Here is a 22,379-nt window from a genome sequence, read left to right as displayed (position 1 = left end):
GCTCAGTAAGATTTGAAACACAGCCTATGTCTTTGTGTCTACAGTATCATTGCTGTGGCTCTGTGTTTCATTTCTTGTATGGGAATATAACTGTTTTGCATGTTAGTATATCAAGGTGACCCGGTCTATCCTGCGCTTACAACTCATGCGCACACACACGCTCACAAAGTGGAGGAGGGCTAGTGTTTAAAAGAAAAGATTCATGAGTGTGTTTTTACGTAAACTTCCCTGACATGGGCCAGACCATCTGCCTTTACCTTTAAGAGGACATCCATCAGCCGTATTATCTAACATTACCTTTAAGAGTGTCTCATTAACCGCACAGTTATCTCTCGCTCCGTTTAAACTGCCTACGTACACTCCATTCATCTCTTTCTTTCTTTCCCACTGCCCCTCTTTAATTCCTCCTCCACATCTTTTTGTCTTTTTATCCTTGTGCTTTACTGTATATTATACTTTTATTATCTTATTTCCACTCTCCTCTTGTGCATTAAGTTCTGTTTCCATTCATTCCTTCTTCATCTGTTCATCTGTTTTTCATGCCATCTTCTCATCTATCCTTCCGTATCAGTATTTCTCTGTAGATAGATTGAAATGTGTCTCAGTGTCTTTCACTGTTCTCCTCATTTTTAACCATGACAACCAAACACAACTGATGCAAACAACATCCTATTTTACATTCAATATTCAACAGTTCAGCAATCAAGGGTCTTTGTTTATTAGACTCAACTCAGCTGATTTTTGCTCATTGCATACAAACAGAATACAGGATAGTGGATTAATGCAAAAAAACGACAATATACATTCTTTCAATAATTTACATAAAAATACATTGAATAGGTGTAACATATTATTAATTTGCTTAACCTAATGCAGCTGGATCATGAATCATTCATTCTAGGGTTTGAACCAGTTTTGTAGTAGTGTCTGAAGAGGTGGGCATACTGTGAATTTATGAAAGACCCAAGAAAGAACAGGCTTCGCATGGTTCGCCTACAAATGATGACGAAGTACACTGACATTTTTGTTCTGCCAAGGTGTTATTTTGGTGAGATTTCTCCTGTTCGTGCTCATCTCTGAAATTCTTGATCAAAGAGAACTTGGCTGGTCGAAGAGTGCTGATGATTGGTTAAAACTATTCGTGGGTGTGGTTTGGATGTGACACTTTTTATTTACAATCGTACATGCCAACAGCTTTTTTACATTGTAGCTAAACTGAGTGTAGTATTGTCCACGTTAACACGTTATCTTATATTAACATACAGTTGAATTCAGAAGTTTACATACACTTAGGTTGAAGTCATTAAAACTAATTTTTTAACCACTCCACAGATTTAATATTAGCAAACTATAGTTTTGGCAGGTCATTTAGGACATCTACTTTGTGCATTACATGAGTCATTTTTCCAACAGTTGTTTACAGACAGATTGTTTCACTTTGAATCTACTTTATCACAATTCCAGTGGGTCAGAAGTTTACATACATTAAGTTAACTGTACCTTTAAGCAGCTTGAAAAATGATGTCAAGCCATTAGACAAATAGCCAAATAGCTTCTGAAAGGAGGTGTACTGAATTGGAGTTGTACCTGTGGATGTATTTTAAGGCCTACCTTCAAATTTAGTGCCTCTTTGCTTGACATAATGGGAAAATCTAAAGAAATCAGCCAAGACCTCAGAAAAAAAAAATTATGGACCTCCACAAGTCTGGTTCATCCTTAGGAGCAATTTCCAAATGCCTGAAAGTACCACGTTCATCTGTACAAACAATAGTAAGCAAGTATAAACACCATGGGACCACGCAGCCATCATATCGCTCAGGAAGGAGATGCATTCTGTCTCCTAGAGATGAATGCAGTTTGGTGTGAAAAGTGCAAATCAATCCCAGAAAAACAGCATAGAACCTTGTGAAGATGCTGGAGGAAACAGGTAGACAAGTATCTATATCCACAGTAAAACGAGTCCTATATCGACATAACCTGAAAGGCTACTCGGCAAGGAAGAAGCCACTGCTCCAAAACCAACATAAAAAAGCCAGACTATAGTTTGCAAGTGCACATGGGGACAAAGATCTTACTATCTGGAGAAATGTCCTCTGGTCTAATGAAACAAAAATTGAACTGTTTGGCCATAATGACCATTGTTATGTTTGGAGGAAAAAGGGTGAGGCTTGCAAGACAAAGAACACCATCCCAACCGTGAAGAATGGGGGTGGCAGCATCATGTTGTGGGGGTGCTTTGCTGCAGGAGGGACTGGTGCACTTCACAAAATAGATGGCATCATGAGGAAGGAAAATTATGTGGATATATTGAAGCAACATCTCAAGACATCAGCCAGGAAGTTAAAGCTCAGTCACAAAGGGGTCTTCCAAATGGACAGTGACCCCAAGCATACCTCCAAAGTTGTGGCAAAATGGCTTAAGGACAACAAAGTCAAGGTATTGGAGTGGCCATAACAAAGCCCTGACCTCAATCTGATAGAAAATATGTGGGCAGAACTGAAAAGGCATGTGCAAGGAAGCCTACAAACCTGACTCAATTACACCAGTTCTGTCTGGAGGAATGGGCCAAAATTCCAGCAACTTACTGTGAGAAGCCTGTGGAAGGCTACCCAAAACTTTTGACACAAGTTAAACAATTTAAAGGCAATTCTACCATATACTAACAAAGTGTATGTAAACTTCTTACCCACTGGGAAAGAAATAAATAAAAGCTGAATAAATCATTGTCTCTACTATTATCCTGACATTTCACATTATTAAAATAAAGTAGTGATCCTAACTGACCTAAGACAGGGAATGTATTCCACGATTAAATGTCAGGATGGTTATTTGTTTTATTTGTGTACTATTATGTGCTTTTCTGTGTATAGTGAAATTCAGAAATATAAATTGAAATTATTTGATTTCACGAGAAAAAGGCAACACAGACAGCAGTAAAAGGCAAAAAAAAAAAAAAAAAAAAAAAAGAGCATCAAAAACTAGCAGGGGTGCAATAACATGCAGTATTTTTACAAAGTTGAATTGCATGAGTTACATTTAAATGTATATATTTAAAAATTTACGTTTAGCAGGAAAATAAATTTACAATGCAAATTATGGTTATTCCAGAGATGTTTATGCATCAGACGCTGGAAATGTCCCACCCCTTACTGAAACGGAAAATATTATTGTTAGCAAATGAAAGCTGAATGAAATGACTTTGATCAGGTCTAAGGAGGCCTTTACAGCCTAATTGATGATATGAGTGCTACTCCCAGTCTGTAGTCCACTAAAATCACTTCACCAATTATGTCTTTCCCTCAGCTCCTCTGTATGTTCACCTATCACAGCTATTTGCTGCCTCTACAGGATAAGAGCAGGCCCTGTGGTCATAAAACCATATCAGATCTGAGATCTGCTTCAGCTCTGTATATAATCCTATTAATTAAGATAGGGAAGCCCAAAATTGGCCTTGATCTGGAGTCTTATGCGCTCAAAAAATATATATACTTTAACTCAATTCAATTATGGACAGTGGTTCCACACAACCAAATTAGTTTTTATATACATTAAAGGAATTGTTTTAATCTATGCAAACTCCTTGTGTTGTGACAACACAACTGATTGAGGAAGAATATATGTGAAATAGCAATGTCCTACCAAATCAATTTAATCACTTCCCTGTAACTTAAACTGGTTACGTTTCTGAACATGTTTTGGTCTATTAAAATCTCCAAATATTTTTCACTTAACCAAAATAAGAAGATTTCATTCAAACAATTCATTGAAATCATGGACAGTGGTTCCATCCAATTAGTTCAAGTTACTTTAACTCAATTGTTTCTATTTAAAGTTAGTCCATTCAACAAAGCAGTTTTTTTGTGATTGTCTTGTAATGAGTCATAAAAAGACAACAAAGATATGTAACAAATGCTCAAACTGTATTTGTTAAACATAAGTGCAATAAACAGTGTTTTTAGTCTGCCCAATCATTACATGCAAAAGAGTCATTAGACTTGTGCAAATGCATTAGCACTGAAGCTGAAAAACAATGTAATATTTTAGAAAAGTCAACAAATGTAAATAAGCTTTATCCTCTTAAAAAATGAAATCAAAAAACATGCTTGAGGTCAGAAATGACAGTTGTCAGACTCTAATTTAGGCTTGGAACTTGTGTCTAAAAAATAACATGAATCTTGTCAGAAATCACTTCTGGAATATACTAGACACCACTTCTACTGAAAAGTAAAGATACGCCAAGCACCCTCCAAGAAATAGGCAGCTTGCAGATCTACTTCCTCCAAAACCAAATTTGAACAAAGAACATGTTTGCTCAAAAATTACTTTTAGAGCCATCAGACTTCTTAAGAGTCAATACTTCTAGTGCAAACTCATCACTGAAGCTGAAAATGACTTTTTAATTTCTATAAAGGTAAATAATAGTTCTCAAAAATAATACTATTAATAAAAGCCAACACAAAATCCTACAAGTCAAAAAGTACAGATTGCAGAGTAGTATTTATGAACTGGCATCTGACAATTATCAAATGACAGGTATCACTGCTAGAATCTACTAATCTTTACTGAAAATTACAGATGCACTGAGCACCATTCAGGAAATAGGCAGCTTGCAACTGTAAGCTTCTTCAACAAATTTGAACATGGATAAAGTTGGACAATAGTGTAACCCACATTACAAAATTGCACAACAAAACGGCAGGAATGTCAAACTATTTCCATTTTCTAAAACTTGCCATTTAAAGGTAACTAATCAAAACTTATTCCAGGAACAGTCCTTACAATAGCACATCAGAGAAGAGCTTGGTCTTCAGTGTTTGCGCTATATTAGATAGCTTGTTGCCATCTTGCTCCAGAAATAACTTTTACAGTACTTCAAATGTGTACCTGAGTTCAGGAGGGTAGCTCAAGTTCAGTGCATGTATCAGTCTCAGCAACATGGCTGTGGCATATGGTACATTGTTGAGGTCCTGAAGAACTTACCACCAATACCACTCCAACATCCGCTGGGCTGTCTTCGTTGTCTGCACCTTCAACGTTTATCACATAGATTCCCAAGACAGTCTTCTGGATTGCCTCCTAAGTGCTGGCTACATCTGTATCCTACAGAGGATAAATAAAAGTATAAAGTACTCCTAAATTCCTATGTATTAACTTTACCACAGCATTTAACATCCTTGAAAATACAGCAACATGTAAAAGACACATGCACTCACCATATACTCCCTAATAAGGTAGACACAGAGAGATTCGAGTATGCATTCTCTCTTCTTATCAATGTCATCAGTTTAAAGATGCAAATACCAAATAATATTAAAGAATTATAGCCTTTCCCTTTTTTTTTCTTTTTTTTTTAAATCACAGGCACATATTTTAAAAATATGACATTTTACTCTTTGCCCATCTAGCCATTCATCTATCACTTATTACTTTGCCTGATCATTTCCTCTGTAATGGAAATACAGGCAAGTTGGAATTCTAACAGATATTGTAAATTGTATGTCAGTATGATGATCAATGAGATATTTAACAATAAATTTAATTATTCACATTTAGAGTTCAAAAAGGACCGAACTGAACTGAACACGAAAAAACATACCATTTTTTTACCTGGTGCTTCTCGCTCTGGCGCCACCTCCTTCGCACTGTCTTCATCAAAAGCGATGGAAATCGCCACATCCGTTTTTTTGAATGGCAAAATTAAACCCATTACGTTAGTTTAAAGACTGATAATCAAGTATAGTGGAGAGTTAAACAATTTAATTTAATGAAGCACAATACAATAGTGTTTTGGCGGAAAACGAAATATATGTGTGTTATTTTAACAAAACATATTTGGGTAAAAGAAACAGTTTCACAAAACCCATTTTTTGAGTGTGGGCTGGTCATACAGGATGCATTCAAAAAGCAACACAGGTGAATGAAATAGAATGCAGAAGGCCTTGAGATGTGTCTTTAAAAGTTTAACTTTTTTTAACTTGATACAATGTCTTTTTAATGACACTGAACAGCGAGACTCATCACCACTATGACATTAATCTAGCACATGTATACATCGGCCCCTTACTCTGAGAATGTGCACATTGAGTTATTTTTCATACATAATTTTTTATGGTAATATCCCAGCCTACTATGCTGACAACTATAAGTAAGCCATTTGTTGTTTGATTTCACCAAAAAGTGTAAACACTGCTCTGTTGTGTTATGAAAACATTGCTTTGTTAAGTATTCCAACCAGCCCAACACATCAATGTTGGCTCAGCCATGGGCATTAATATGGGGCGGGACTATCTGTATAGCTGGCTAATGGCTGACAGGTAGAGTGTTCAGGAAACCTGTTTAAAAACAATAATTTTCACCATTTTCTTTAGTGACATTATTGGCACAGAACTTACACAAGTATTAAATGCTTAGTAACTCAAATTAAGATATTTCTGTTTTGCAAGTTGTTCAATGACTCTTTTTTTTTTTTTTTTCAAAATGAATCCAATCCATTTGATGCACTGTTTCTCTCAATAGCCCTGACATCAACTTGAGGCAGGGATGGTTGTGTGACAGGATCAAACAGTGTTCCACATACCATCAAGCTTCAGGAATGTTGAGGTTGAGTGGCCACTCTTGACAACACACCATCTTTATTTTTCTTCCTTGCATGCCATTGTTTTTAGGATTTGTAATGCTTAAACGAGTGTGTTTTGTCTTTTTGAGACAAACGGTATTTTAATGCTAATGACTCACTAAGTAGTGACCTGTGACATTCTCAGTTAGGACATTTTTGTCCTGATGGATGATATCATAGTGTAATTTTTTTTTTCCAGATGTGTGGGTGGGTGTGTGAGTTTTTACTGCCTTCTGATTGTTTACACTCCTCCTTTCATTTGAGTCTAAATGGTCTCTGCAGACTGAAGGGATGACTGATTAACTTTTTCTATTTTATTTGGTGTTCCTAAGGTGTCTGTCTTTTTGCAAATTAGTGCATTGCAATATTTAATCTTAGTAGTATTTTTGTGTGCGTTAGTGTCATATAATTGCAAATCTGCTTGACTTTTTTTGTGAAACAAAAATAAAGGATTCTGAAGTCAAATGATAGCTTGGTGTGAGGAATAGACCAAATTACATTGGACAATATTCTCTTCCCCTCTTGTGAGCTGTTAACTCCAGAACCACTGCAACTGGATCAGTCATATTTGGGATTTCGAGTCATATGGACTGCTTTTCTGTGTTTGTGTTTTTTGTTTTTTAGCTATGAGCTGTCATTGTATGAAAAATATTGCATTAAGATTTTTCAAAATTCTCATGTGTTTGACAGAAAACTTTCATTTTTGGGTGAACTGTTCCTTTAAGGGGAGAAAGAGAAAAACCAAAGATCTTGAATGAGCTCAGCTCCTGACCTCTTTCAGTGGTGTCCAGTGTGGCTTTTAGAATCTCCCCTGACTTACTGACATCATGCTTTTATATGTGGACCTTATTTTTGGCCAGTTGTATCTTCTCAGTGAAGGTATTCTTAGGATATTTTGTTTTTACAGCTCTACCACATAAAAGGCTTCAAGCATCAAACCTACACACATCAACATCATTCCTTTAGCTCTATGCCTATAACAACAGTGCCCCCCCCCATAACAGGCCCCATCTCCCATTATTTTACCCCAGAGTCCCTGCTGCCCTGAGGGCCATAGAAGGGCTCCATTGTATGGACAAACTCACCTGGTTTTGGTTAGTGCCAAACTAGGTACACTCTCTCTCACACACTCACACAGCAGGGTCAGCACCCTCTAGAGGCCCATCTGGAGTTTATTTCCTGTCTGAGACAGCAAGACATTACAGGCGTGGTCCGACAGCCTCACGTGAATGAACGAGAAACAAAGGGTAGGGCTAAACTGCACAGTCAGTTTCAGTCACTAGCTGATGAGACCTTTATTTTTTCATTTTATTGATTTATTTATTTTCAGTTTAGAGAGTTTACATTGAACACATTTATTGGGCCTGATGTGCTGAGCAGGCTAGCTTCTATTCTAAAATGTTCCACTTCCCATTCAGAAATCTATGAATCTTTGCCCAAAAATGAGACAGAACACCCTTACTGTATACACCGAGCAGCCACAACATTAAAACCACATGCCTAATATTGTGTAGTTCCCCCTCGTGCCGCCAAAACAGCGCCAACCCGCATCTCAGAATAGCATGACAAAGATGAGATGCTATTTTTCTCACCACAATTATACAGAGCGGTTATCTGAGTTACCGTAGACTTTGTCAGTTCGAACCAGTCTGGCCATTCTCTGTTGACCTCTCTCAACAACAAAGCATTTCCATCCACAGAACTGCGGCTCACTGGATGTTTTTTGTTTCTGGCACCATTCTGAGTAAATTCTAGAGACTGTTGTGTGTGAAAATCCCAGGAGATCAGCAGAAATACTCAAACCAGCCCATCTAGCACCAACAATCATGCCACGGTCCAGATCACTGAGATCACACTTTTTTCCCCATTCTGGTGGTTGATGTGAACATTAACTGAAGCTCCTGACCCATATCTGCATGATTTTATGCACTGCACTGCTGCCACACAATTGGCTGATTAGATAATCGCATGAATGAATGTTGATGCCAGACGGGCTGGTTTGAGTATTTCTGTAACTGCTGATCTCCTGGGATTTTCACACACAACAGTCTCTAGAATTTACTCAGAATGGTGCCAAAAACATAAAACATCCAGTGAGCGGCAGTTCTGTGGATGAAAATGCCTTTTTGATGAGAGAGGTCAACAGAGAATGGCCAGACTGTTTCGAACTGGCAAAGTCTACTGTAACTCAAATAACCACTCTGTACAATTGTGGTGAGAAGAATAGTATCTCTGAATGCTATTCTGAGATGCAGGTTGGCGCTGTTTTGGTGGCACAAGGGGGAGCTACAAAATATTAGGCAGGTGGTTTTAATGTTGTGGCTTATCGGTGTATAGCATTCAGATACAGTAAGTGATAGTACAGCAGTATATTGAATAGAGTGTGTAATTTCTGTACCACTAGTTTCACCAAACGAAATTGCAAAAATAATGTTTCAAATTGGTTCTCTGATCACTTCCCCATGTTCCATTAATGGAACAAACAGAAACTCCCTGCCCAAACTCCCGCCAAAGACCTTTATCACACTTCCACTTTCGCAAAGCGGAATCTTCCGTTTGTAGCATTTGACAACTTCCGTCGCAGTCAGTGGCAGTGCCCATAGCACAGAGTGTATCTTAATTCATTAGATAAATGCAAGAATATTGTAAAAAAAAAAAAATTCTTATACACATTAAAGATCATTAGAATAAGTATTCACAAAAAACTTATAATATAAGTAAAGATTATACAAATTATGAGCAATGATAATGATTGCATTGCTTTCGTTTACTTTTTAATATAATCTTCAGGTATGTCAAATATTAGGGAATATTTCCATCCCATAGTCTGATTACAGAAAATAACTGGATTAAGTTACTTCCGAGCTAATGTATATCCTCATGGTTTGAGTGTGATAATTGGGGAAGCGTTCCCTGGCGACCAAATCCATTCATGAGATGTGAATGCAATGTAAATAAATATGTAATTAGATGAAAATGTCACAGTGTCTACAACTGTATTATTTTTAAAATTCAAATGGGACATTAACATTCTGCAATAGTGAAAACATGTTTATGTTTAACAATCTTAAATGCAAGATTGGTTTTCAATGTGGTCTGTTCGGACGTCAGTTGAGTACATTAATCCTCTGGGAGAACCTGGGTGAACCGCAAACACTTTGTCCTGATAATCGCCTCGCTCAGCTACTTTTGTACATTAAAATAAAAGTTGACACACATAGTGAAGAGCTGCGTTAAGCCAAAGAACATTTTTTTTTGGCAAGTGCATCTAAGTTAGTTTAATTCATTTATAAAAAACTAGCTATCACCCATTGACAGTACTAAAGGAGGAGGTTTCAATTATGCTACTATTCGGAGCCAGATGTGACAACACGCAGACTGTATGAAGGTCAGTTGGTTGAACAGATTTTGCTAAGTCAGGCTGGTCTGGACTCAAACAAACAGATCAATGCCCTAGTCTAGTGTTTACACTTTCTGGAAAGTCGTCCTACAAATGGCTTACTTGTTGTCTCTGTTGCCTCTGCATGTTAGGAGTAAGTATTGTAATATCGAAAAGATTGCACACTTCAGCTTTAAATTTAATCTTGTTTACATTGTTTACCAAGGCATTTATACCTAGTTTAGTGAAAAGAGTCATGTATAATAGCATTTATCAATAATTACAGATAATGGTTATAATAGCATAATGCCAATAGTGCTCCATTAGATAATTGTGGTTAATAGTGGCACTAATATGTAACGGCGGTGTCTGCTGTTGATAATTGTTTCCTATGATAGAGTTAGCACCATGCTTGCCTTTTTCTATAGAAACTAAGCCAAAGACTGCCATTACACTGATAGTTTCTCCTACTACACTAGGCGTTTTACAGAAATACCACACCACTTCTTGTTTTGGTTTATTTGATTTTGTTGATGAATTGCATTCTGCATGCTGTCTTTACTGAGAAATACTTTAACTGGTTTCTGTCCAACCATTTAACTTACCTGCATGTGTCCTGCAGATCTCATACTGCTGTTTTTGGGTGGTTATCTAATAGTGATTTAAATCTGCATTTTTATTCATGGACAATTTCAACAATCCAAACCAGACACTTAATTTCCTGTCCTGGTACAACTAACACCAAATTTTATACTGATCTTCAAGGTCGTTTTCATAAACATAGCCATTAACTGCGTATAACAATTAGTCTGACTAACTAAAGACGCCAGAGAAAGCCTGATGCATAAGACAAGTTCACAGCTGTCTTTAGTAAGACAGTCTAATTGACATTGCATTGTGGTAAAAGTAAGACACTAAAAATGGCCGATAGTGGGTGTTCAACACAGTTTTCCTTGGCTGAAAATATTTGCTTATTAGAAGAATGCAGTGCCTCAAAATTGATTGTAATAAACAAATTTAGTGAATTTAACCCAAATAATAATAATTAAAACAATTTAAAAAAAAAGTTTGTCACCATCATAGAAGTCAAAGTCTTCTACAAAGTCTCAACTCAAGCCCCTTTCAGCCCTCAACTGAAGCCCCCACCAGCTCAGCTCACAGTTATTTTCCATGGCAAAATAGAATGTAAACAAAAGTTAGCCTAGGGATCTGCTGTCTTTTTTTGTCTTAAATTAGACAGATCAAATTTTTTATGCAACTGACTGAAAAAGTTAAGAACAAAATTTTAGACAACTAACTTGTAAGACTAGTCTAAAAGCAGCTTTATGCAACCGGCCCTTTGTGATTTAAGTGTTGTGAAGTGTAGGGGTGGGAATCAACAGGAACCAGGTGATACAATATTATCTTTATTTCTGGGTCGCAATACAGTAATATTGCGATTATTTATGTACTGTATAGTGAATTGGGATTGTGTATTGGGATTCAGTCATTACCCTTACTTAATTGAATTGTAGAAAGTTTTACAAGTAATTTATTAGTCTAATTTATTTAGTCTTTCATTCAGATTAAGACAGTTTCATTGAGCCAACATAATTTAGTCGGATTAGGTCAAATTAATTTACTATAGTAGTTTTACTCAACTCCATTAGGTTCATCAAACTTGATTTACTAAGGTTTATTTGATACATTTTCTTATGTTGGACCAACTTAATTTATTTCATTAATAATTTGTATATGCCAGGTGAGCAAGTGTAAGGACAGTGAAAATGTTGTATTGTCAATACTGTTTATAGAGCTAAGCACTACTTGAATCAGGTATCACTTGAAACCTAAGCACATGTGCCATTCTTCACCACAGTGGTAAGCCCCAATACTCTAGCATAACAGACACTCTTTTAAAATACAAATATAACAGAACATTAAACATTAACAAATCTCTTCCTATTCTCATGTTGCTCAAAAATGCATAAAGTAACACTTAATTTCAACACTTGTTCTCCCTATCCAGTCCTATGCAAAGCATGCTGGGAAATGGAAATCCCCTGCCTAGTTTTATTAATGCTATATTAACACCACAAAAAGTATGCATGTTGTCCCAACTCAGATGGATTAAGTGAACTTCAGTTTTACAAATTTAAATGGATAGAACGCAATGCAATCAAGTTTTGACAAAATGTCCAAGAATTGTGTTGCTTTAGTTCATTTTAATTAAGTAAACAGAAGAAGCAGAAAAATACACACACACACACAATTGTGCTCAAAAGTTTGCATACCCTGGCAGAAATTGTGAAATTTTGGCCTTGATTTTGAAAATATGACTGATCATGCAAAAAAAATATTTTAAATTTTTAATCTTTTATTTAAGATTAGTGATCATATGAAGCCATTTATTATCACATAGTTGTTTGGCTCCTTTTTAAATCATAATGATAACAGAAATCACCCAAATGGCCCTGATCAAAAGTTTACATACCCTTGAATGTTTGGCCTTGTTACAGACACACAAGGTGACACACACAGGTTTAAATGGCAATTAAAGGTTAATTTCCCACACCTGTGGCTTTTAAAATTGCAATTAGTGTCTGTGTATAAATAGTCAATGAGTTTGTTAGCTCTCACGTGGATGCACTGAGCAGGCTAGATACTGAGCCATGGGGAGCAGAAAAGAACTGTCAAAGACCTGCGTAACAAGGTAATGGAACTTCATAAAGATGGAAAAGGATATAAAAAGATATCCAAAGCCTTGAAAATGCCAGTCAGTACTGTTCAATCACTTATTAAGAAGTGGAAAATTCGGGGATCTCTTGATACCAAGCCAAGGTCAGGTAGACCAAGAAAGATTTCAGCCACAACTGCCAGAAGAATTGTTCGGGATACAAAGAAAAACCCACAGGTAACCTCAGGAGAAATACAGGCTGCTCTGGAAAAAGACGGTGTGGTTGTTTCAAGGAGCACAATATGACGATACTTGAACAAAAATGAGCTGCATGGTCAAGTTGCCAGAAAGAAGCCTTTACTGCGCCAATGCCACAAAAAAGCCCGGTTACAATATGCCCGACAACACCTTGACACGCCGCACAGCCTCTGGCACACTGTAATTTGGAGCGACGAGACCAAAATAGAGCTTTATGGTCACAACCATAAGCGCTATGTTTGGAGAGGGGTCAACAAGGCCTATAGTGAAAAGAATACCATCCTCAATGTGAAGCATGGTGGTGGCTTACTGATGTTTTGTGGGTGTGTGAGCTCTAAAGGCACGGGGAATCTTGTGAAAACTGATGGCAAGATGAATGCAGCATGTTATCAGAAAATACTGGCAGACAATTTGCATTCTTCTGCACGAAAGCTGCGCATGGGACGCTCTTGGACTTTCCAGCACGACAATGACCCTAAGCACAAGGCCAAGTTGACCCTCCAGTGGTTAAAGCAGAAAAAGGTGAAGGTTCTGGAGTGGACATCACAGTCTCCTGACCTTAATATCATCGAGCCACTCTGGGGAGATCTCAAACGTGCAGTTCATGCAAGACAACCAAAGACTTTGCATGACCTGGAGGCATTCTGCCAAGACGAATGGGCAGCTATACCACCTGCAAGAATCTGGGGCCTCATAGACAACTATTACAAAAGACTGCACGCTGTCATTGATGCTAAAGGGGGGCAATACACAGGTTTAATAACTAAGGGTATGCAGACTTTTGAACAGGGGTCATTTCATTTTTTTCTTTGTTGCCATGTTTTGTTTTATGATTGTGCCATTCTGTTATAACCTACAGTTGAATATGAATCCCATAAGAAATAAAATAAATGTGTTTTGCCTGCTCACTCATGTTTTCTTGAAAAATGGTACATATATTACCAATTCTCCAAGGGTATGCAAACTTTTAAGCACAACTGTATATACAATACTGTGCAAAAGTCTTAGGCACTTAAGATGTTTCACAAAAACGTTTGTCTAAGATGGTTATTTATATCTTCAGCTTTCGTGTGTCAATAGGAAATATAAATTTTAGACTCCTAAACATTCCTTTTGCAAATAGAATAGAAAAGATTAGAAGAACAGGGAGCCCTGCAACAGATGACATGGCCCCCACATATAATTGTGCCAACACATTAATTTATTTCATTACAAAACTAAAATTTATTGAAAAAAAAAAAAAAGGTTTTTGAAATTGATGACTTGGACCGAATATTAAAGAAAAGCAGCTAATAAGTGCCCAACATAGATGGGAACTCCTTCAATACTGTTTAAAAAGCATCCCAGGGTGATACCTCAAGAAGCTGGTTGAGAAAATGTCAAGAGTACATGTCTGCAAATTCTAGGCAAAGGGTGACTACTTTGAAGATGCTAAAATATAACACAGTTTTGATTTATTTTGGATTTTGTTTAGTCACAACATAATTCTCACAGTTCCATTTCTGTTCTTCCATAGTTTTGATGACTTTGCTATTATCCTTAAATGTGAAAAATAATAACAATAAAGAATGAGTAACTGACCCTAAACTTTTGACCGGTGGTGTATTTAAAGTGAAAGGTAAGATTTTAAAGTGAAAAAATGACTTTTTCCTCACCCACACATATTGTATTGCTTCAGAAGATATGGATTTAAACACTGGAGTCTTATGGATTACTTTTATGTTTATGTGGTTTTTGGAGATTGTGGTTTCACTTGCATTGTATGGACCTACAGAGCTGAAATATTCTTCTAAAAATCTTCATTAGAGTTCAGCAGAAGTCATACACATCTGGGATGGCATGAGGGTGAGTAAATGAAGAGAGAATTTTCATTTTTGTGTTAATTATCCCTTTAAGTGCTGAAAGTCCTGCTGTACAGTACTTCATTGTAGAGCCATTGAAATAAATCATACCAGGCAAGTCAGTGTCAATAAGAAAATACAGTGTGGGGGAATAGTGTAATTTGATTTCAGCGTGTTTATCATTACACTTAAAACTTTCTTTTAGGATATGTGTGGACATCCTCTATACAAGTTATAGAGTTATAGACTTTAATACATAACTGCAGTGCAATATGTGCATCCAAGGTTTTTTAAGCCGCATGTTAACAAACCAATGTTTTATTTTTTTGTTCGTTTTTTTTAGCCAAGTGCTTCATTCAGCCAAGATCTCATTTGGTTTTCAAATATTTCTACATTCTTAATGAATTTATTAATCTGAAGACTTCTAATATTAGGAATTGACAGAGAGAGAGCGAGAGTGAGAGAGAGAGAGAGGAGCTCTCAAATGACTGAGAGATAAGTTGTGACAGGCTTTGTCTTTCCAACATTTCTCAATTCCTCACTCTTTTTTTTCCCCAAGCATAAGGAAAAACCCCTGGACACTGTTGGGGGAAATAATGGGCCAAATCACTATGTCAACAGCAGTAAATTTGATATTTCTGCCTATTTCTTCTGTGTGTATGTGGGTTCACATATGTGTGTCTCAGCAGGTTATTTTATGAACAACCCAATTGGCTGAACATGACCCACACATAGATGTCAGGTGCTCTTAAGAATACAAACACACACCATTAGATCCCTGAACACAGAGAAAGAGTTTTAAAAACACGTTACACACATACTTTACACTCAGACAAGTACAAACATGTTTGCACACTCACAATTCACTTAAATTACAAATGTTCACATAAATAATTAGCATGTAGGACTCCCGATCATCTTTTAAATGCAATCTTTGTTTAAAAAAAACACATTTCTATATAAACATGCACAAGACAGACATGTTTTGCCCATTACATCTCACTGTTTCTTCAGCATCTCCATGCCAAGTTTTTAAGACAGTGTATCACGTTATATGTACTGGAAAACTTTCATTCTGGGTCTGTAGCTCTTCCACCACTAAATGAAGCAGAAAAGAGAATGCCTAAGCTCTATTTCATAAATATTTGTGTCAAGGATTCTATGTGGTTTTGATTTCACAATGTAAACGGATAAAAATATGTTCAGTGGTTGACACTGATGTGAGTAAAGTGCCTTTGAGGGAGTTCTCTCTTGTTTCCCTTTAATTGCAGTCATCTTCGGACATGGATCAGGGCTATGATGCAGAAATTTTCAGAACAAGACCGGATGTGCTGTTTGCATGAATGTATGCCATGCTGTCACTGTGCCGACCGATCATACATTCGTCATACACACTCATTCGTCATGGTGCCAACATAGAGCTTGTTGCAATAAAGGCTTTCCTTTAACAGTTACTTTAACGTCTAACAGTGAGTAAATGATTTGATGATTGGAAATTTAAATCAAGAAATGTCATTTACTTTGAGAAATTCAGTTGATTATCCACTTTTTTTTTCTTTTGTTTTTCTTCAGTGGCCTTGGTTCCACAAGCATTTTAACCATTCATTTTCTCAACAAGCATTACAAAAAAAAAAAACAATCAGTAAAGACTTCTAAGCCATGAACCAAATCAACCAGCTCTGAAATGAATCACAACATTGCAAACTCTGATTTGAGGGGGAAAGAAAAATACAAAGATACAAAGAGACTGTGTACTTAATGTTTTTTATAAGGGAATGAACAACAATCTCAGGAATCATTGGCAATAATGTAATAAAAATATGTGAGTACAATAATATAAAACTATTGATTATATGCATTGATTATAATCATAAAAAATACAAATCCTGAATGTGGAAGTGTTCCACGATTCGCCTGTTTCAGTTTCCAGTGTTTTCACTCACATCTGCGTAAATTCTTAGTGGGTAATGTAATGTTTAAAGTATTATCTCATCAATTAAAGCAGGTAACGGTCTGAAATTACTTTTTATCCGAAAGAATAACACACTTCATAAATTCACTTCTATAATGGTTTGCTCAAAAACTGATTCAGGTGGGCTGCTCATGCTGGGAAGGAAAGATGGCACACGCGGGGGGCTGGTGTGGCTGAAACTCGTGGTTAAGTGTTTTGGAATGTATTGTTTGATGTCTCTTGTACTCTCTGGCTCAGAGGAAGGATTTTTGTAGTTTTCAGATATGGGATTCTGAGGCTAGGCCAGTTCAGCTCAGGGAGGGGAGAGACCGTGTTTGTGTTGGGCAGAACAACTCTGCTAAGCTCAATAGGGACATTTTTCATTGCAAATGAAATCCATCCTCAAGGTTATTTGATTTTGCTGGGTTTGAATACACACATACAGGCGAACACATGCTAACACAAGCAGAAATTCATCCTCACACTCACAAGTACACACAAAAACATGTTGCTCTTTATCTCCAGAGTCTGTCCTCATGTAAACTGAGCATTTTTTTTGTTTTTTTTTCCTGTTAAGAGTTGAATCTATTCTGATATCTTCCCCAATAGACAGATGGGCAGAGCACAACAAAACCATTATTTGTGGAAACTTTTCAGGGTCATCTGCAGTTCACTACACCTTGGTTGGGAATAAATACTTGACTCTAATAAACTGTGATAGAAGAAAATATTTTCACATAATATAAGTAAATACTTCACCTCACAATTTAAGATTATATTGGATATTGTAGCAGAACCCATCCATAAATGTGCTCATTAATCTGACATAGCTATTCGTTTATGGTCAGAATGAATTACTTCTCCCTTCAGGCCTGATTTGCTAAAGAATTGAACATATGTAAAAGAGGAAAATAACAAGTATGGGAGTGAGTGCAGTGAAGACGTGACAATGAACGATCATGTCATGGAAATGACTGAAGCAGAACTTTTTAATTCCTACTGGATAAATGTCAGCTGTGGTGTGATATAAGTGATATTACATTTTTAATAATCTCAATAGTGCTGATGAATGTCTTGTCTCTGTTCTTTAGGCCTTGGGGGACTCCGACCTGGCAGTGGTTCTGAAGCAACTTCTCCCCCTCGTAAAGTCCAGTGAATCTGGTACAGGTTCTGACTCTAGTTCTGGCTCTGGACTGGGTTTTGGTGAGCTGAGCGTGGATGATCTGCTGGTGCTGCTGGTTTATGTGTACTCTTTGGCCCAAGAAGCATGCCCAGGTGGCCCTGAAGAGGACAAGCATGTGGAACGGGTGGAGAAGGAGCTGATTGGAGCACTAACACTTCGCCTGACCCAGCAAACCAGTTTAAGCCCTCTGCTGCAGGAGATCACAGGTTAGTGGTGGAACACTGGTTCAGCATTGTCTCAATACCACTATGCTAAAGCAACAAGCCACAAGAAACTGTGTGAAACAGTGAACTAATTTGCATCATGCTTAACAACCCACCTATGTAGTATCATTGCAATGCAAGGCTTTGAGTGACTTATTGCTTTTATACATTGGCAGGAACAGCATTATTTTAAGGGGATATTTTTGTAATTTTGTTCTATGTTAAAAGACTCTATTCTATCCCATCTTAATGTGCAGAGACAACTATAATTATGCCATTCGTGGGTTGATTTTCCAGCAAAGTATCATCGCTATGGCTCTGTGTTGCTTTCAACTTTGCTCTGTTTGTTTAAGCCTGGCATAGCAACATTGACTCAACCAGTGGTTTGCTTTGTGACCGGACTACTTGTTTGTGTTTGCAGTGTTTGGGACCTGATTGCAAACAGTCATTATTTTTGCAATTTTGTTTTTTTATTGCCACAATTGGCACATAAATTACACACTTTGTTTATTAGTTTGTAGCAACATAAAGATGCACTCCAGATGTCATCTTGGACTTACACTGACAGCTTTCAAACACAATCATTTTCAGTTAAAGATGCCATTGTTGAAAGGCACTATTCACAGTCAGCCATGATTAATTTAAGCCTTAAGGGAAAGTGTTGAATAACAGAGCAGTTACTGAGATTAAGTGAGTAGTATACTGTTGGTTTTGTGATCGTAACAGAGCAGCCCCCATGAGGGGACCCTCTCCATGTAGAATAAAGCAGCTTTTATAAAGTTATTGATATGTCTTCAGTCCTCATTGCATGTGAGTCATCACGATTATATGCATATGTTTCAAAATTGCAATTAATTTCTTAAGAAGTACAAAGGTTTTATGAGGAAAAAATTACTGAGTGCACAATTAATATAGAATAAATTAAGTTAATATATTAGAGAATATAGAATTGAAATTAAAATATAGAATTGATTTAATGTATGGGTACAGTTGTGTGTGTGTGTGTGTGTGTGTGTGTGTGTCTGCTATTTTATGACTTAACTTCAAAAATGGCTTATCAAATCAGTTTTATGACACATCTACAGAACTACTTAATGTTGCTTGTAAAGTGCTGGCACATTATCATCACAGAGATTCCACAACATTGAGCAACATTTCATGAAGCTGCCATACCCAGGCCCTCAGTGCAGCACACCAGAGATTAGTGCTGTAACATTTAACCAACATTAAAACAACCACTGCCCCAACCACTGCACAGCTGTACTGACTTCCCCACTTCACAACAACATACATAAGCGAAAGATGAACACACAGACAGATAATTCAACTAATATCCTATAAATGGGGTTGTATAGCGTAAGTGTTTTTGTGGTTCTAGTTGAACTGGGCTGGTAACCAAAAGATTAGAGATTGCCCTTTTGAAAGACACCTAATCTCAGTTAGCTCTAATGGGATTGTTCCAGTAAGTGTACTTTGTCACAATGAATACAAGCACCAGCTAAAAATGGCAAAATTTCAAAGACTTTAAGGGTTCAGTAGAGATGGCCCCAGCACAGAGCATAAAAACAAGAGAAACTCAGCACCTTCTGTTAAACCAGTGTTTCTCAACTTTTTTTGCCCAATGTCCTACCCCTAAAACCCCATCAGTAAGGCTCAAGGACACACAAAATGTGTCCAAAATTGTGTTCCTTTTGACTGGTACTATGCTCTATATCATTTAACGTTATGATAAAGATACATAACCATTATTGCGATGGTTAACTTTTAAACTAAACAAAAGAAACATTGATGTTTTGAATAGAAGAAAACACCAAAAGTGCTTTCTAATCGACTGTTAGGGTCCTCTGAAGTGGACTTCACACAGTATTCAGCCATCTTAAGTGAGATTCTAATCTGAAGGGAGCATTTATGGTCAGTTGGAAGGGCACTCCAAATGGCATTGGGAATAAGTGTATATCGATACATCACTTCACAGGAAGTTCATTGCGAACCATCAGTGTAATTGGTGTGGCTTAAATTAACACAAAAATAAAAGAAACAAAAGGAGTTTGAGACAGTTGTGTTTTAATGAAGCCTAATTCACCTCAGGTGTGCTTTCTATGTGGATGTGTGCAAGTCTAACGATTATCATGACAATTGGTTTTATAACAGTTAAGAAGACACACATATTAAAACTTAACCACATAACATTTTTATGTACTGTATACAGTTGTGCTCAAACGTTTGCATACCCTTGGAGAATTGGTAATATATCTACCATTTTTAAAGAAAACATGAGTGAGCAGGCAAAACACATTTTTTTTAAATTTCTTATGGGATTCATATTCAACTGTAGGTTATAACAGAATGGCACAATCATAAAACAAAACATGGCAACAAAGAAAAAGATGAAATGACCCCTGTTCAAAAGTCTGCATACCCTTAGTTCTTAATACTGTGTATTGCCCCATTTTGCATCAATGACAGCGTGCAGTCTTTTGTAATAGTTTTCTATGAGGCCCCAAATTCTTGCAAGTGGTATAGCTGCCCATTCGTCTTGGCAAAATGCCTCCAGGTCATGCAAAGTCTTTGGTTGTCTTGCATGAACCGCACATTTGAGATCTCCCCAGAGTGGCTCGATGATATTAAGGTCAGGAGACTGTGATGGCCACTCCAGAACCTTCACCTTTTTCTGCTGTAACCACTGGAGGGTCAACTTGGCCTTGTGCTTAGGGTCATTGTCGTGCTGGAAAGTCCAAGAGCGTCCCATGCGCAGCTTTCGTGCAGAAGAATGCAAATTGTCTGCCAGTATTTTCTGATAACATGCTGCATTCATCTTGCCATCAATTTTCACAAAATTCCCGTGCCTTTAGAGCTCACACCCCCACAAAACATCAGTGAGCCACCACCATGCTTCACAGTGTGGATGGTATTCTTTTCACTATAGGCCTTGTTGACCCCTCTCCAAACATAGCGCTTATGGTTGTGACCATAAAGCTCTATTTTGGTCTCGTCACTCCAAATTACAGTGTGCCAGAGGCTGTGCGGCGTGTCAAGGTGTTGTCGGGCATATTGTAACCGGGCTTTTTTGTGGCATTGGCGCAATAAAGGCTTCTTTCTGGCAACTCGACCATGCAGCTCATTTTTGTTCAAGTATCGTCATATTGTGCTCCTTGAAACAACCACACCGCCTTTTTTCAGAGCAGCCTGTATTTCTCCTGAGGTTACCTGTGGGTTTTTCTTTGTATCCCGAACAATTCTTCTGGCAGTTGTGCAAACTTTTGAGCAAAGCTGTATATATATATATATATATATATATATATATATACAGTTGTGCTCAAAAGTTTGCATACCCTGGCAGAAATTGTGAAATTCTGGCATTGATTTTTGAAAATATGACTGATCATCAAAAAAAAAAAAAAAACTGTCAAGAAGCCATTTATTATCACATAGTTGTTTGGCTTCTTTTTAAATCATAATGATAACAGAAATCACCCAAATGGCCCTGATCAAAAGTTTACATACCCTTGAATGTTTGGCCTTGTTACAGACACACAGGGTGACACACACAGGTTTAAATGGCAATTAAAGGTTCATTTCCCACACCTGTGGCTTTTAAAATTGCAATTAGTGTCTGTGTATAAATAGCCAATGAGTTTGTTAGCTCTCACGTGGATGCACTGAGCAGGCTAGATACTGAGCCATGGGGAGCAGAAAAGAACTGTCAAAAGACCTGCGTAACAAGGTAATGGAACTTTATAAAGATAGAAATGGATATAAAAAGATATCCAAAGCCTTGAAAATGCCAGTCTGTACTGTCAGTACTGTGAAGCCAAGGTCAGGTAGACCAAGAAAGATTTCAGCCACAACTGCCAGAAGAATTGTTCGGGATACAAAGAAAAACCCACAGGTAACCTCAGGAGAAATACAGGCTGCTCTGGAAAAAGACGGTGTGGTTGTTTCAAGGAGCACAATACTTGTTGACCCCTCTCCAAACATAGCGCTTATGGTTGTTACCATAAAGCTCTATTTTGGTCTCGTCACTCCAAATTACAGTGTGCCAGAAGCTGTGAGGCGTGTCAAGGTGTTGTCGGGCATATTGTAACAAGGCTTTTTTGTGGCATTGGCTTCTTTCTGGCAACTCGAACATGCAGCTCATTTTTGTTCAAGTATCGTCGTATTGTGCTCCTGAATATATATATATAAATTAAACTATATAAATATAAGTTAATATATTAAACATGATTGCATGTGGCATGATTGTTGGTGCCAGACGGGCTGGTTTGAGTATTTCTGTAACTACTGATCTCCTG

The 22,379-nt window shown here is 37.3% G+C and overlaps 1 protein-coding gene across 1 annotated transcript in view; it reads left to right on the top strand.

Annotated features, from left to right (window-relative positions):
• Positions 1-22,379, top strand: part of LOC127416229 (sec1 family domain-containing protein 2-like) — a 179,374-nt gene that overhangs the window by 65,234 nt on the left and 91,761 nt on the right. The window contains exon 5 of the mRNA XM_051655464.1: positions 17,793-18,090. Coding sequence (XP_051511424.1) covers positions 17,793-18,090 — 298 coding nt within the window. The remainder of the gene's footprint in view (positions 1-17,792; positions 18,091-22,379) is intronic.

Source organism: Myxocyprinus asiaticus, chromosome 25, assembly GCF_019703515.2.
Source record: "Myxocyprinus asiaticus isolate MX2 ecotype Aquarium Trade chromosome 25, UBuf_Myxa_2, whole genome shotgun sequence".
NCBI lineage: Eukaryota > Metazoa > Chordata > Actinopteri > Cypriniformes > Catostomidae > Myxocyprinus > Myxocyprinus asiaticus.
The sequence above is the reverse complement of the archived record's forward strand: the minus strand, read 5'-3'. Positions and strand labels throughout refer to the sequence as shown.